This window comes from Cotesia typhae, unplaced genomic scaffold (genome assembly GCF_013202065.1).
Source record: "Cotesia typhae breed Kobodo isofemale line unplaced genomic scaffold, CoteBio_Ctyphae contig_11, whole genome shotgun sequence".
NCBI classification, from domain to species: domain Eukaryota; kingdom Metazoa; phylum Arthropoda; class Insecta; order Hymenoptera; family Braconidae; genus Cotesia; species Cotesia typhae.
In genome coordinates, this window is record NW_027423711.1 from 1399961 (window position 1) to 1417572 (window position 17612).

General features: G+C 32.7%; 3 protein-coding genes across 6 annotated transcripts; 1 reads left to right on the plus strand and 2 right to left on the minus strand.

Annotated features, from left to right (window-relative positions):
* Positions 1 to 487: 487 nt before the first annotated feature.
* East (enhanced adult sensory threshold) lies at positions 488 to 12139 on the minus strand. Of its 4 annotated transcripts, XM_074244745.1 has the most exons (7): positions 11877 to 12139; positions 11397 to 11817; positions 5921 to 10232; positions 5758 to 5833; positions 5210 to 5472; positions 2768 to 2923; positions 488 to 2676 (listed from the first exon to the last, which is right to left on the minus strand). In XM_074244745.1, exons 3-7 carry the CDS (start codon positions 10187 to 10189, stop codon positions 511 to 513), a joined length of 6930 nt encoding a protein of 2309 aa, XP_074100846.1. In that variant the 5' UTR covers positions 10190 to 10232; positions 11397 to 11817; positions 11877 to 12139; the 3' UTR covers positions 488 to 510. The 4 variants fall into 4 exon arrangements, with proteins under 4 accessions (XP_074100846.1, XP_074100838.1, XP_074100854.1 ...); XM_074244737.1 differs by having other exon boundaries at positions 5921 to 10214; positions 11397 to 12139; XM_074244753.1 differs by having other exon boundaries at positions 5800 to 5833; positions 11397 to 12139.
* Positions 12140 to 12322: 183 nt separating this feature from the next.
* Positions 12323 to 13759, plus strand: Mrpl49 (mitochondrial ribosomal protein L49). The gene is made up of 3 exons (XM_074244776.1): positions 12323 to 12563; positions 13073 to 13262; positions 13347 to 13759. Exons 1-3 carry the CDS (start codon positions 12462 to 12464, stop codon positions 13619 to 13621), a joined length of 567 nt encoding a protein of 188 aa, XP_074100877.1. The 5' UTR covers positions 12323 to 12461; the 3' UTR covers positions 13622 to 13759.
* A 48-nt stretch (positions 13760 to 13807) lies between these two features.
* Eef1gamma (elongation factor 1-gamma) lies at positions 13808 to 16516 on the minus strand. Its single transcript, XM_074244764.1, has 7 exons — positions 16151 to 16516; positions 15875 to 16024; positions 15550 to 15613; positions 15329 to 15471; positions 14796 to 15101; positions 14108 to 14554; positions 13808 to 14044 (listed from the first exon to the last, which is right to left on the minus strand). The coding sequence occupies exons 1-7, from the start codon at positions 16160 to 16162 to the stop codon at positions 13889 to 13891; spliced, it is 1278 nt and encodes a 425-aa protein (XP_074100865.1). The 5' UTR covers positions 16163 to 16516; the 3' UTR covers positions 13808 to 13888.
* Between the last annotated feature and the right edge of the window lie 1096 nt (positions 16517 to 17612).

The window sequence follows — 17612 nt, forward strand, 5'->3', positions numbered from 1 at the left end:
ATTTTTTCCTCAGTCATTTTTTTTAGATAATTATCCATTACGTCTTTATCTTTTGGTCACATGTTGTTAAATGTGTACGTGCATTAATATTTTATTTTTAAATACAAAATTAAATATTTCTTTTTCTTTTAAATATATTTATCATAATATCTGAAGTGTGTACTCAGCACATAATGAATTAAAATTTTATACCAAAAAAATAATTACGTTTACTTACATATCTTTTAAAATTTAATCATCGTTTTCATCACCAATTAATTATTTTTTTGCTTTTCTATTTAACATTTACATCGATAATAACAATTCCCGTATTATTATCGATGCTATTATAATTGTCATAAATATTTTTGTCATAATAATAATAATTATAATTATTATTTACTAAAAGAATAAAAAAACTTCAACTTTTAGTCATTTAATTTTACGTTTTACTTTAAAACGTCTTTTATTATTATTATTATTATTATTAATATTATGACTATTTCGATCAATAACAATAATATTTTTGTGTCACTTGTCAACAGTGCGATGAATTGTTTGCGGTATTACTGTCAATGATTTAGGTATTTTTGGTAAAATTGGTATCGGATTATTACTAGGTGGCTTTGTTGTAACTTGTATCGATTTTGGTAAATTTAAATTGTTTATTAGATTTTGCGTGGGTGTATTCTCATTAATAAGTGATCGAACATCACAAATAAGTGGCTCAAAGTCACCACGACTTTGTCGGTTCAACATTTCTTGTTGCATTCTTATATGCTCATGAAATTGTAAATTTTGTCGCACTACTGTTTGTGCTGCTTTAAGCTGCTGTACATTTGTCGCATTAACATTCGTCACAGCCAAAGAATTAGTTAATGGCGCTAAAGACGTTGACGTGGATGTTGAAGTCGCCGAAGAAAATGAAGTAGTAGTCATTTTTTCACTCAACATTTTTTGTTTCTTTAACGATTGCAGCCGCTTAAAATCTGGCTCGCTCATATGAATAACTTTTCCACCTGATGTACTCCCAGTTATTTTATTTGGAAATCCGTCTTTACGTTTGGCACTACCATTAGCAGTAGAATTGGTCATAACACTGCTATTACTACTGTTGCTACCACTACTCGAGGGTAAATTCAGTCGCTGAAGACTCGGAGGAGGCTTTTTAATAATGGAAACACCAGTATTTATTTTAAGAATTCTCGGTGGATTTGATTTGGTATTGAGCTGCTGTGATGATTGTGTTTGCTGTTTTTGCTGCTGCTGTTGCTGTAATAATTGACTTAAACTTAACTTATCAGGTGTTGCAGTAGTTATTGGAGGTGTAGTTATCAAAGAACTCGTACTGGGAGTACTAGTAGCTAGTCTATCTCTCTCCAATAAATAACCACCACTCAAACGCATTGAATTACTAAATTCATTTGGCAACGGATCTGTTATCGGCTCATCAACTTTTTCCGGGCCCTCGTATGATATCAAACGATTTTGCACAGATGTTGAATAATTAATGGCATTACGTGAAGCATTTGGTGCAAGTACGAGATCACCAGAACGATAATATTTCTCTAGTAGTATTAAGTGACGTAGAAACGAGCTTTGATTCCCGTATGGCCTTTGAAGCTCTTGCCAAAGAAGCTTTGTATCACGATCATACTGTATAATGGTAGCACATTTCTCCCACCCTTGCGGTGTTACCTCACGTACATTTGAAAATTCAATATTTGCATGTAAACCCATTTCCTCTTCACCAGGGAACAATGTTCTTACACTTATTGATGGATTTGCACCAAGTCTTTGAACAACCGGAGTTATATCATTATTAAGTTTTGGTCGCTTTGGCAATCGCGTTAAGGTAACTTCTTTGTCCATTGCTAGTATTTCAACAACATCATTGCTATTGTCATTATTATTATTATTATTATTATTATTGTTATTATTATTATTATTATTAAATACTGGTGATGTTGTTGAATATAAATGTTGATCTAACGCTTTACGTTTCTTCAGTTTTTCAACAGCGCTCTCTAAATCAAGAATTTGGGTTTCAGTCGTTGTGTCATCGTCAGTAACACTAGCCTTAGGATGTTGTTCATCCGAATCTCGATTAACAGTATCATCTATTTGTGATGTTGCAGGTGGATTTGATTTGACGGGTTCAGGTGTTGATTTTTCAGATGTTGATTTATCCGAATTATCTACTGAAAACTTCGATGGACCGCCAGTCCCACTAGCACTGTTACCGCCACCTCCACTACTACCACTTTTATTTAAACTGCTTTTGGATTTTTTACGCTTGTCTTTCATTGAGAGGCCTTGCTGTGATGACTCGTCGTCTTCATCTTCTGTTACATCTATATTATGAATCTCTAACAGACGTTTCCGATAACTTTTGCAATACGCTTTATTGTTTGCTTTCATACTTTCAACGTCTTTAGACTTGAAGTGCATATTTACGAAATATCGACAGAGCTTGCAAAGAAAAGTACCGGATGTCACTAATACTGGTACTCTTTGTTGTTCAAGTAAACGATTCAACTCATTTGTTTCCGATGGAGTTACGACGTAAGCTTGATTTCTGGTCAATCGACGAGTACATAAGGAACATATTAAAAATTTCTCTATCAACGCGTAATGATCAACACAAAAGTACATTGATGAATGTTGATTTGGTTCCACTGTGACATCAATTTTCATCTGTAATTAAAATTAAATTATCATTCGTTATATCAAGATTATTTATTTTTAAGTTATTAGAGGTAAAAATGTTAATTAATCAATTCATTACCTGATTTTGTATACTTGGCTTTATCTTTTGGATCCAACGACGTTTAACAGTGTGTCTAGCTGGATTCCGACAATCTTTTACGTTGCATTTTGAAACCAGCAGCTGACGATGTACTCGTTGGGGTTTTGAGCTTGTATTAGTTGGACTCATGTTTGCCTATAAAAATTTATATTATTAAAAATTTATAAAAACAACCAGAATAGTAGTCTTTAGGACATCTTCAGCTTGACAGGAAAAGAAAAAATTAACAATCATTAAGAATAGTGACTGCTAATTTATCGATAAAAAAAAACTAGCAACCTTGCAGTCACTGTGTGACTGCTGTGACTTGTGAACTATAAATAAATAAAATTTTGCCTCCTAAATAATCACTTTTCTTAAATTCTACTGTACTTTTTTAACTATTGACGTTTTTAAAGATATAAGCTCATCCTGATGTTACACTCATCAAGAGCTTTCATTTGAGTACCCACATGCATTTTCATATATACATATATATTATAACGCAGAATTTTTAAAGTCGATCCAGGTGTTCGACGGGAATCGCCAATTTATAATCGGGTTTTCCTTGGGGTTTTACGGGAACTTACTTCTTACTAAAATTCTAAATTATACTTCGGTATCTCCCCGATTTTTGGTTTCTGGTCTTAATAAAATTAGGGCGCCAGGTAATTTTTAATCACTGGAATTACCAAACCAGTGAAAACATAATCAGATAATTTTTATTCGCTAGAAATTATCAAACTAGCCAATAAACGTAAACGTAACCGGAAACACAAAACTTAACAAAATATAGACCAAATAACCAACAACCGGAAAGACAACGGAATAGATTACTCTAGATTATTTACAACATAAAAATATTCTATAGAATCGGCTATCTAATGCCTCATAACCAAGAACTCGATTATTAACGCTCAAATTACAATAAATAAAGCGATCTCATACCTTATAAAAACAATGTCGATGCTGAGTAACTTTTTATTTTATTTTTAACAACTTAATAAATCTGTAATTTTATCTGGAGCAGATCACCTGAAGTGACCAGCGGCAACTCTCAAACGCGACTGTACTCTACAAAGTCCAAAACTCGACTGTTAAACGTGACTCACTCACAACTAAAATCTCTATAATTAATTAATTCCCAAATATTTTAAATCTTTAATCAAACAATTGAGGCTCTGAGTACGGGTATTCCTTTGGTGGATGCTCTCCAGGAACTGACTACAGCTGGGATCGAAACTCAATAACTCAAAACGTATACGTAACATTAAACAAAAGTAGATAATTTTTTTTTCCGCTAGAAATGATCAAAACTAGCTAAAACGTAAACTTAACCAAAACTTAAATTGATCCCCTATGCTTTCGCCATATTCCTTTACGTCGGAGCGCTGGCATCTCAACCAGACTTAGGCATTCCACCTGGAAGTCTCAAAGGGTTAGACTGGTGTCTAACGTCAAACGAAACCGGGTGACTTATAGTCCCGCTCTACGGTAACGCTGACTTATCCACGTCCTCTGCAACCTCAAAACTCAAAACTCAAAATAACTCAATAAAACCCTTAAATACTTGACCTTGATATTTTTCACAACTTGACTCTAAAACTGACTCTACTCTTAAAAATTCTAAAATCTCAATTGTGACATTAATTCTCTAAATTCACTCTAAAACTATAAACTTCGTTACTCGGCATCAACACTCACTTAATTCACAAAACAATTTTCTTTAATCTTTAAAATTATATTTTCTATGGTATTTGGCCTTGACATATCAGCTTAAAACTACAAAAATTCGTTGGCGCTAGTGACGTTCATTTTAAATAGACCCCGGTCGTTAAAATAACGTCACAATATATAATATATATAAATATATGAAAAATTGATGTGGGTACTCAAATGAAAGGTCTCGATGAGTGTAACATCGGGATGAGCTTATATCTTTAAAAATGTCAATAGTTCATAAGATACAAAGTCATTTCTTAATTATATATTAAGAGATAGAGCATTTTTTAATGCAGCCTAGATACTTATCATAATATAGTATATTACATCCCTAGGGAAGTAAAGTAAGAAATGTCTCAAATCACATGCAATTGTTGGCGAAGCCTCGGCCAACAAACATGTGATCTGAGGCGTTCTTATTTACTTCCCGAGTGTATACTATTTTTTTCCCCGACGAAGGCGGAAAGCGGCAACTTTGTTTCGCCCAGCGAAGCTAGAGTTGACGCTTTACGCCCGGAGGGAAAAAAATTGAATATCAGTGAGAATAATATGAAACCTTAAAAAGACACAACTCCAGATCAAGACTTCCAACGATACCAAATTTAACCATAAAAACCCATTTTATCATATAAATACACTGGCCACAAAATTTGGCTTTCTCTTAATAATATCGATAATACAGACAGTAAAATAAAAATTTAAAGAATAAAAAATTCTTACTTTTCTGTCAACATGCCGATAACATGCGTCACAAAGACACGAGTCTGTAGTAAGATGTCCCTCAGCAGATAAAATTTTTTCTCGGCGTTCATCAGATTTTAATTGTGCTAAATGCATCGGCGTATCTAGGGAACCAAATTTCCCAAAGCAATAACAACAAACATCAGCACACGGTCTTCCTGGGTGAATTGAAAATGACGAGTATTTCTCCGGTATTATCAAACGTGGTCGAGTTTTAACTGATACATCCTCGTGTTCTTCATCTGTAATCATCATTTTACATTAAAAATTTGTTTTTTTAACAACAAATAATAATAATTATTAATATTGAAAGATAATTTAGTTATTTGAATAAATAGAATTAAAAATTAAATAGTGAATAGAATAAATTATTTTTGCATGCATATTTAAAATTAGTATAAGCAATTTTTTAAAATGTGGATTAAAATTTTTTTTTGTTGTTTCATCGAATATTTTTTTAATTAAAGGTGAAGTGAATAAAAGGAAGGTATGATTAATAATATAGTTATGCCCGCAACCAGGATTACCGCAAGATTGTCTGTGGTTAGTAGAGAGCTTTCGGTTCGCACCAGAGCTGCTATCGCCCAAACCACTGGTTCCCAGCTGGAATAAAAAAAAAAAAAAATCATTATTATTATCATCAACTCTCGTAATTAAACACAAAATGATATATTAATAATAAATTCTCACCTCCTTCTGAATGGTGTAAAACTCCGATGTATCTCCTCCGTCTCCGTCGTTGCGTCCTTGTTTGAGTACCATCTTTAGGGGAGACCTCGACTGCTTCTTGTCCTTATCCTTGTCCTTGCTGACTCTAATGATAGTTTTCAATGTGCCAGTGTACTGCTCACGCTTGGCTTTTTCCAATCGTTCAGCAGCTTTTTCCATCGACTCTAAACCCAGCATACGTAGAATTGATTCTTTTCTCACCTTTTCTTCGGGTGTTTCTAAAATTTTAAAAGAAACACTACTTGTCGATTCACCGGAAGTTGAAGCTTCATCGGAGTCCTTCAAAACGTTTTCAGCTTGAATTTTTGTAGCTTTAGATTCATTGTCAGATACTTCTGTTATGGCAATAACAGGTACCGCCGCATCTTCGCTACTAGAATCTTTCTTTGTAACACCATCATCAGTTCTCGGATTAGCTTCTTTTATTTCAATTTGTTCACCAACTGGATTTACTGAGGATTCTTTTGGCTTAATACTATCACATCTACCTCTTGATAATCTTTCAGTTTTACCGACCTTAGAAGTATCAATATCGTTTTCAGATTTACTGCGATTGTCGTTATTCTTATCACGTGCACTTTCAGACGGCGAGAAAACACGTAAGCTTTTAGTACCTTCTATTCTTTTCGACAATTTATAAACAGAAAACGATCGTTTATTTTCATTTATAGTTGCGACTTCGTTGTCCAATAAAGTTTCTTCTTTCTGTTGTTCTAATTTTTTATTATCCCGTCGACTTCGCTTGCTCTTCAAACTCTGGGGCGATGTTTCAAGCTCCTTTCGTTTTTTGACTTCTCGACTTCGTCTACCACGAGTTATCGGTTCTGGTTCTTCAATCTTCACAACAACCGCAGTCTCGGTTTCGTCTTTCGACTTCATCCCAGTCAATTCACTTGTCTCATTTGTACTAGCTTTATTTGTCTTCGAATCATCCGATTTAGCCTCACCGCTGGCTTCCGCAGCTTTCAAAGCTTTTTCAGATTTCCTCAATTTATCTCTTGCTCTCAGAACACGTCTACCTTCTTCAACACCGGATTTATTGATATCACTAGATTTTTCTTCTCGTGATTTTACTTCATTTCCAATTGATGATGCTGCTGTTTTTTCCGAAATTTTGTTCGCATTTTCTTCTTGAGAAACCGAGCTTGATTCTGGGGAGACTGATTTTTGCTTTTCTTCATTCTTTACTTCTTGTGTGACTTCAATAACTTGATCGCCGACCTTTTCTATGACTTCATAATCATTGTCATCAATTTCCGTTGTTAATTTAATATCATCTTCAATTTCTTCCTCATTAACAACAGATTCTTCTACTATTTCCATCGCACTTTCTTCAAGGCTTACATTTTCGATTACTTCACTGTCTAAATTTGTTTGATTGTTACTTTCCACAACATCGTTTATTTTCACAACTTGCTCATTATTTTCTGCAGCCTCGACAATATTTTCCGGCAACTCAACAGCCATCTCCAAATTTTTATCTTCCTTACTCTCATTACTCTGAGTATCGTCCAAATTACTTGGCAAGGGCTCAGTAACAAGCCTTTCAACTTCCATTGAAATAGTTTCTAGTGTTTCTTCTTCAGTCTCTTTAGTTATTGAGTCACAAGATTTTACCGTAATTTTTTCTACCTTCAATTCTTCTCCAGAGACTTTTTCATCATTACTACAAACAATTTCTTTTTTTTCTTCTTCTTCTACTTCCTCTTCTTTTTCTTGATTTTGATCTTCTTCTTCCTCGTCTTCTCGTTTTACTGCTTTTTGTACTTCTTCTACTACAACTGCAGTTGTTGCTGTTATCAGCAAACTTTCACTAGACTGGGAAGAGCTTGGACTTTGATCAGGCTCATTATGTGATTTTTTAGCACTCTGACTTTTGATAAGTGCTGTTTCATCATTAGCATCTTTATTTTTAGACGTCTCAGCAGATTCAGAAATATGTTTTTTATCCTCTATGTTGTCACCCATGACTAGCTTCTCAATCTCTTTGGCAGTGTCCGCTACCTTGGGTACAGAATTACTATTATCAGTAGTACTACTGTTAGTCGCTGTCTGTATTTTCGAATCATCTGTTTTTGTTTCTTCATTATCATTAGTAATTTTATTAACCACATTTATTTTCTTTGGAGTATCAAAATTCTTGGTAGCTCCTAATGATTTATCAATAGATAAAATGTCGAGCCCAATTTTATTTTCTATAGATTTAGCAATATTTATTTTAATATCTCCAATCAATTTATCTATATCTGATTGAGGGGCAACACCGTCTATTTTTTCACTTCCATACAATGGGCCCATTGTTTTTTTAACATCAATATTAAGGCTGCTACGTCTTGCTTTAAGCGACTGTTTATCACCAATCTCTTTGGCAGTGTCCGCTACCTTAGGTACAAAATTACTATTATCAGTAGTACGACTGTTAGTCGCTGTCTGTATTTTCGAATCATCTGATTTTGTTCCTTCATTATCATTAGTAATTTTATTAACCACACTTATTTTCTGCGTACTTGTATTAAACGGTGTAGTTCCTTCTTCAATCTTTGGAGTATCAAAATTCTTGGTAACTCCTAATGATTTATCAACAGATATAATGTCGAGCCCAATTTTACTTTCTATAGATTTAGCAATATTTATTTTAATATCTTCAATTAATTTATCTATATCCGATTGAGGGACAACACCGTCTATTTTTTCACTTCCATACAATGGGCCCATTGTTTTTTTAACATCAATATTAAGGCTGCTGCGTCTTGCTTTAAGCGACTGTTTATCACCAATTGTTATTTTCCCTAAAACACAATTATCTTTTTTCATTAATTCGAAGCCCGATGATTTTCTAATTTGTTCTTCAGCAGGATTTGTCGTAGTTATAGTCGTCTTACTATCAATCATGGAAGTATCCTCACCAGTTATTGGCGTATCAGTACTCTTTGCTTTAGCTTTAGACCTTAAATGAGGCCCACTAGCTTCTCCGTCAACACTGCGATCAACTTGTTCACTATTATTATTGTTCTCGGTCTCAGCATCTCTCTCATTCTCAGTGGCTTCACTCTGTCCAGTCTCGACATTGTTCGGCTCTTCATCGGCATTATCTGTTTCATCGTCCGCATGGCGACGAGCTTTTTTCTCCTCCGTGGAATCCAGCTGTCTAAGTTTACCATTTCTCAGACTACGTTGACTCATTCTTCGTCTCGACGATTGGTTAGCTTTTAACAGAGTTTCCGCGCCCTCGTCATCAGACTTAATCTCTTCCTCAGGTTCTATTAGTTCTTTCTTAATATCACACTCTTCAACCAACATTTTCTTACTACGTGTAATTTTACCCTCGAATTTATTATCCGGATCGACCAGGGCTAACTCCTCAGTCTCAGTGTCACTGACCATTGCCACAACTTCGTCAATGGTTGAGTCTATTGAATTTTTAAATTTTCCAGAATTTTTAACGTCACTGGGGGTTGTAACGACAGCAGGACTCGATTTTCTAGTCTTCAGGTACTTTAAATCCTCAAGGCTTTCTTTGCCTACAGATTTTTTCCGTTCTGATAATTTATTTGTTACTTTGGCACTCTTTAATTGCGACTCTGGTGAGACTGTTTTCAATTTTTTATTCGACTTTGGACTATTGCTCTGAGACGTAGCTGTCGAACTCGTAGAAGAACAAGAAGTGCTGTCAGAATTTTTATCAATCAATGAACCATCAACTTGAATACTCTGCTCTTTATTATTATCTTTGGGTTTTAAATTACTCAATACAATATTTGTCGACGATTTATTATCATTCAATGAAGGCACACTTCTAAGTCTAGATATATAATTTTCAGTAGCTCCACAAGATTTTCTCGCAGATAATTTTGGTCTTCTACCAGGATACAACGATGTATCCAATCCAATATTATCTGTGGTAGTAGTAGCTGATGTTGTTATTGATGATTTATCATCAATCAATGAAGGCACACTTCTAAGTCTAGATATACGCCTATCGATAGATCCAGTGGATTTTCTTACCGATATCGGTCCTCTCCGAAATCGGTATAACGTTGAACTCAATACAATCGCTGATTTATTATTACGATCTGGCGTTACCGTTTCAAATAATTGCGATGGCAGTGATTTATTTTTATTATTATTTTTATTAGATCTGCTAGGTGAGGATGACAAACTGGCATCATTGTTAGTCTTCGACTGCTTACTTTTTGAAGACGCTAAGGGTTTCTTTTCCCTGGATGCCATCTCACTTTAACCCACATTGGGCTTCCTGTAACGACATTTTAAACTATTGTCACATTAAAATACAAGCCTTCCAATATATATGTATTATTTTTATATTTTTGAAATAACAAACTCTAAACTAATATCAAAATATACCAAAAAAATTTAAAAATTAAGTCGAACCATTTTTCCAATAAAAAAAAACTCAAGAAATAATATTCATCTTATTCCTCCAATTCACTCATTAAAGACAAGTGTTATCGCAGTGAAGCGATAAAACGCCATTTTATTTTTTTTTAATAATAAATTTTTATATTTTATATTTTTATAACTCGGAAAGTAATACGGATAAATCATAAGTAAAATAACATTAACTAAAAAAGCGTCGAAGTTATTATAAAAGTTAAAGTTTAAGTTTAAAAAAAAAAAAATTATTATCAGCCGAAGGAGAATAACTTTTAAGTCAGACGAGACGCGTATCTTTAAAAGCTTACAAGTGTACATATATACGCCTGTATATATCTATATATTTAATATACATATATTTTAAGTAGCAGTGGTAGTAATTTGTTACTAGTACTAGTAATTGTAGTAGTGTGGAATAGTGGAGCCACCACAGGATGCGGCCCTGGATTTTCTCAGCGCAAAAAAAAAACTCGAAAAAAAAAAAAAGTAAAAAAAATTACGTGACAAAGTTTGCATTTACACGGATATATGAGTAGTACATACTATGGTTTACGGTATTATGCACGACCCGCCGACGAGTCTTTCTACTCTAAAGCGCAATGTGAGAAGCGCCATCCAAAATATTTCGCATGATATCACAGCTTAGTCACAATGTACCCACCCAATAAATGAATCCATTATTAATAACAATAACCAATGATCTGAGTGACACCTAAAAATATTAAACAATATCTGGTTTAAATATTTTAAATACTAGTATAAAAGCTTGCGGATAAATCGCCACGAATAAACAACAAAAGGTCGTACATATCCATTTACACATACATATATAAATATATATGTATAAATGTAGAGTTGAGTATTACAGTGCACTACCACGAATACTGTACACAACTACAAGTACTGGGTACAACGACGATAAAATAGTATGGAAAAAATGATGGTTCGCTTCTTTAATTTTTTTAGCTCATTGTTACAGCTCACAGATTTAATAAAACAATATAAAAATATACTAATAAGTTAATAATAATATCAAACTTACCTATGAGACAAAAAATTTTCCCGTAAGATGGAGGTATTTTGTTTAAAAAATGGGAATAATAAAATATTATTCCCGTGGTACGATATATATAATGGGTAAAGAGACAGTAGTCCCGTTTTCTCAGGGTGTCTATATGCTGGTCCTACTCTACCAAGTATCCGCCTGTATGTATGTATCTATGTGTTGGTTTGTTAGTGAGTGAGTTTTCGTAACACTAACGCCATCTTACGCTCGTGAGTACGATGTAAGCGATGTCTCCCGTGTCCATATTCCGTTCGTGTTGTTAATAAACGAGGACACGGGCGACACACACACTGATATACTTTATGTATTTCGAGGAAATCAACCCTGGTCAATTCCGGTCTTACCCCCAATGACAACTAACCCCAACTCACGCCCGCGATAAACTCCTCTCTTGTATCTGAAATTTCAATTTGTTTTATTAGTTGTAAGTTAATTACTTAATAATAATTTATATACTTTTTTTTTTCGATAGTTTTGATAAACCGGATGACAAAGAAACCAAGGGCCCACGATTATGTTAACACGACAGAACAACGCGGCACTTTCCGTACCAGTCCCTACGTTTCGTTTGGCAATAAATTCCTGTACAGTACACTATTAACTATTACTAGCAGTTGTGGCTGTATGTACTTTTTAATATTGTAACATGTAATATATATTACATTTTCTTTCGATTCCTTTGAATTTATTTATTTTTCAGATACTATTTTCATTATTATTATTATTATAATTATTTTTTTTTATTAATATTATCATTAAATATATGTATATATATTTAGTAATTATTTATAAATAAATATGCATATATAATTATTTATATGTATGTTTAAGACACTACAGTACCAAGGAGAATGATGACACTTATGTTATTACAACAATATTGTATAGACTCTAAGAACACTAGAATAAATATTAAAATAAACTACGTCAATGTTAAAAATTGTAATGCACGCTAGTACCAAGTAGTAGTGAAGGAAGACGCGCCCGTGCGCACCCAATGGCGGACACCGACCCTTATTATATTTCTCATTTCAACTCAAAATGGCGGCCCTTAAATTTTTCGCACGATCTATTATTACTTTTAACAACAATTTACACTGCTATAGTTTAACTAAACAATTGTTCCCACTGACAGCTAATCAGGTATGCTAGTTAAAAAATTAATCTATTTAAAATTTTGTCAGATTAAACACTAACAATAACTTTTTTATTTTTTTATTTTATGGTTAGATTATTTATTTTATGGTTAGATTATTTATTTATTTTTTTTTTATTTATAACAAGTCATGCCGGATTTCGCGTGAAAGGGACTTACGGCAAAAACCCTTAGAGAGATCTAGTGTAGTATACTTTCTAGATATTTTTAGCTTTCACACGCTACCACTGCCCTTTTGTATGAGCCACTTTTGTTTCTAGTTGCATTCTTTATACTATTATTTAGATTATAAAATAGTTTTACGTATATAAATATAATATATTATATAGAGCTATTTAATATTGCGCAAATATAAAATACATTCACGTTTTAATATAAATCCATTCACTTTGACTTTTTATTTTTAACGTAACGTTCTTATTTTTATTTTTATCTAGTTTTTTTTTTTATTCTGTCTAAAGTATAAATTTATTATTTTATTTATTTATTTTTTCAGATATCGAAACGATGGGCGAGTTTCAAATCTTCACCACAATACAATGAAAATACTAATTACACAAACTTCGAAGTAACTAAAAATCCAGAAGAATGGAAATGGGTTGAACATTATTTACCAAGTACACGTGTACCAGACCCACCAAAAAATATCACCAAGCCATTGGCATCTGGATGGAAACCAGCAAAAGGTTTTTTCTTGTTTTGTTTTTAATTACTCCATCTTTCACGGTCTAAATAATCCGTGTTATTTATTTATCATTATTTTATTACAGAAAAAGCAAAACAGCTTCCTTATTTCATAGCAAGGACGAGGAATCACATGCAGCCGGTCTACTTTGTGCGCAGACAGCGAGGTATGAGAAGATTAACAGTATTACGTCGCATCAGTGGAGACATTATCGCATTGGAAGCTGATTTAAGAAAATACCTCGAGGAAGTTACAGGCAAAGAGATAGGCACGCAACTAATAGAACCATCTGGAGTAATTAAATTTCGAGGAGATTATGCATCACGAATTAAAGATTGGATGGAGCTAAAAGGATTCTAAGTTTTTTTTTTTATTCAAGATAGCTTAATAAATAAATTAAAATGTCAAAAACTTTGTTACTGTTTGTGATAAAATAAAAAAAATGAATAATATACATTTATAGTAAAAGTTATTATTAAAGGCATGAGAAAACTTAAAGAGGATTGTATTTTTTTTTTGTTCAACACAATAGTAAAAAGCTATAAATGAATTTTTATTTTTTATTTCAGTGTCAATAAGTGATTAAATCTTATTGTAGAAATTTAAGCGTAAGACGGATTTTTTTTTTTATTTGAAAATTTTTCCTTGGTTGAATTTACGTCCTTCTTTGTCAGTACCCGTCCAGAACAAATAGTTGTTGACTGTTTCCTTGGTTTTAGGGTCTTTTGGGTCGAGTTTTGTCCAGGTGTATGACTCGTAGTCTACTTGCCAATCGGGACTCAGCTGTAATAATTAAATTAGTAAATAGTTAATAGTTATTATTAATATTAGTTAGTAGCAACTTACCGGGAATGCAAGATCCTGACCACGCCATATGAAGACACCGCTAATAGAACTGTTGTTGTCAGATCCAAATAGACAAAAACTACCGAACGCAGCTTTACGCATTTTATCAAGACGTTGGAACATACCGGAGATGAGATTGCAAGACATAAAAACTTTAGTTAATTCTTGGTTGTACTTGTACTCTCCAAACCAGATACTGTAGTGCTCGGGGTCGAATTTTTCCCAGAAGTAGGGTACTGAAACCTTTTCATCTTCGTTGGAGTAGCACCGTTTGAAGTCGTCCATATCAAAAGTACCCTTTGGCATGGCGTCGAAGGGATTTGATGATTTCGGCTCTGCTGCAAGAGCTGCTTCAGCTGCATCGGGTTCTTCAGCTGGTTCCTCCTTTTTCTTTTGCTCTTTCTTAGGTTGTTCTTTCTTTTCTTTTTGTTCCTTTTCCTTCTTACCCTTTTAATGAAATTTAAATTAAAAATTAAATTCACAGAACAGTACAAGAAATTTGTGCAATATTAATATTTTCTCAAACTATTTATGCATTTTGTACTTTATATATACATTTTTAAATATTCTGTATAATATAGGATAATTTATCTAATATCTAGTATCTAGCTCTATGTATGTAAGCTAGAAAATAAATAAATAAAAAATATAGGGATATCTAGTTGAATAAAAGTAGAAAAGAAATTACCTTTCCTCCTAAAGCCTGGGCAAATTTCTTGGGATCATACTCAAGAGCTTTATCAGCCAATTTAAAATTACCAATAACAGCAATAGCTTGTGGTTGGTTAACGATAGTTTGGAACCATCTGTTAACATTCTGATAAGGCTGACGAACCTTGGGCTCAAGGACATATTGATACAGATGCATCAATGTCATGGCTACACTGATGTCAGCAAGAGTAATGCGTTCTCCCACCAAGTATGTATTTGATAAAAGATGAGTATTAAGAGCAGTCAAAGCTCTAGCCATGTCTTCTTTTGCATGCTCGACCGTCTATAACAAATCAAGTCAAAAATTAATTTCATCCTTATTCAATCATTATTTAAAATATAATATTTAGAATTGTTGGCAATATTCAAATCGTTTTATGATTAATCCATCATAAAGTTCTGCACTATTGTCATTTTATTTATCTCTATTTGTTACGAAATTAAACATGGTATTTAATCTCGTCTTTGCTTAGAGAATATGTAATTGTTATTATCACAATTAAATATTACCTGTTTGTTGTACGGCATCATTCCAAGAAGAGGGAATACACAGGCACAGCTGGAAGGCAGAATTTCCGAATCAGCAAAATCGAGCCATTGAATTACTTCAGCTTTCTCTTTGTCAGACTTGCCTCTCAACTGTTCATTAGCCACTATAAATCAAAATGAACCAAGTTGAAGTTATAAATAATAATTAAATAAATTTTAATTCACATAATTATTATATGTACCATAGTAAGCAATTGCATTGCTCTCTGTGAGACGTACTCCATCCTTGGATTCAAAAGCTGGTACCTAAAAATAAATCAATGCTATTGTAATATCTCACGTATTTAGAATAAAACCGTCTCAACTTATTCTAGCATTAACCTCGAAAAAAATGACTGCCAAAAGTATGCACCCATTATAGTATAACATATGCTGTATAGTAATGTAGAAATAAATTTCGTGATAAAAAAATAAAAACTACAAAAATGAATAAATACTCTAGCAAGTATGTACGAAATAGATAATATCAGTAAATTAAAATCAGAAATCATCAATGAAAATATTTACCTTGCCCAATGAGAATTTTTGAAGAAATTTTTTGGACTTATTGCTTTCACCGAATACAAAATTCTCAGCAACCTTGATCTGAGCTCCTGAATATTGAGCCGCGATCAGTGCTTTAAAAGCCCGAAAATTTTCAGGGTAAGTGTACAGAGTCTAAAAAAATGATTATTTTATTAATTAAAGCATACATTTATCTTGATAATTAGCGTGCCTCACATCAATCTCGACGGAAAATCGAGACGATGTTAAAGGCTGAAATAATTCACAGGTTAAACTTACACCAGACGCCATTGTATCGTGTTACGGAAAGAGGAAGTTTGAAACCGGCAAAGATGACACTGAACACTGAATGCTCTCAATGTGAGATCACCATTCAAGTGGTACTTTCAGGTACTTTACTTACCACTATAACGTGTGCCACCTTTTTCCTTGGCTGCACTTTACTATACACAATTACGCCTTTCAATTTTTTTATTTATACTCTATTGTCTATTTAACGATTGACTTGCAACAATTATCAGTAATTGTTAATATTTGTCTAATGTTCAATTTTATAATTTACAATAAGAGACAATAATTTATGCCTGCTCGTGTTGCTTTGGTATCGATAAAAGTTTGGATTTATGAAAATTTGTCCAAATAAATATGAAAGTTTGTAAAATTGCTGATGAATATAAATGAATAAAAGCACAGAAAAATTTACGTATAATTGTATATAAATAAAAATGATTCTATGCAAACTAGATCATCTGTTCAATTTTACAGTTGTTCAAATGACCAACTGAACAAATAAAATTCCCTATTTTTAAAAATACGTACAACTAATAATATGTTTATTTGATTTTAATTCCAAAAGTATAAATGGAAAAATGAACATAACTATAAATGAAAATTTATAAATTTACTAGTTAATAAAAAATATCATTTGAATAAATGATTAATAATATACAAGTGTATAAAAAATAAATGAAACATTCACTTAATGAACTTTAAAATGTATTTAAAAAGACAGATCCTTATGTAAAAAAACTATTATAATAATTTGAACAAATGAAATTGCGGATAAATAATGGTAATGAATAAATGTAGAAATGATTTTATGAATAAATGACATTATCATCATTAGTATTTTTGAGGTTGTGTATAAATAAACATTTGTAAATATGATGATTTGTACAAATGAAAGTTGTCCGAATGGATATTTGAATAAATGAAATTCTATCAAAATAAATCAATAAAAATGAACATCTGCATTAAAGTTAATCAGTAAAAATGAATATTTGTCCAGAAGTTAAACTGTAAAAATGAATATCGGTTAAAAAAAAGATTTCCACGAAATGTCTTATAATTTTATAAGCATGTTGCAATCTATTAAGAACGAACTTTATAACATTTCACCCTCAAAGGGCTGTATGTGGATGTTAAAAATTAAGAAAACTTAAAACTTTTAATGTATAATTTTTATAGGTTTAAAACGGATTTTATGAGTATAAATTTTACTCACTGAGAACAGTGCAAGGGCGTTAAATATTAAAAAAAATTAGGAAACCGGTTGACCCTAAAAGCCATCCCTGCAACTTCCCGCTAATTCCATACCCAAGCGCTTAAAATTGCATTTATGATGTTTTTCAGCTCTCCGAGCTCAAAAGTCTGATAGACGTTTAATAAAACACCATTTTTTGAATTTTCAAACTGCAATAACTTTTGAATGAATGAAGCGATTGTTACGCGGTTGGCGGCA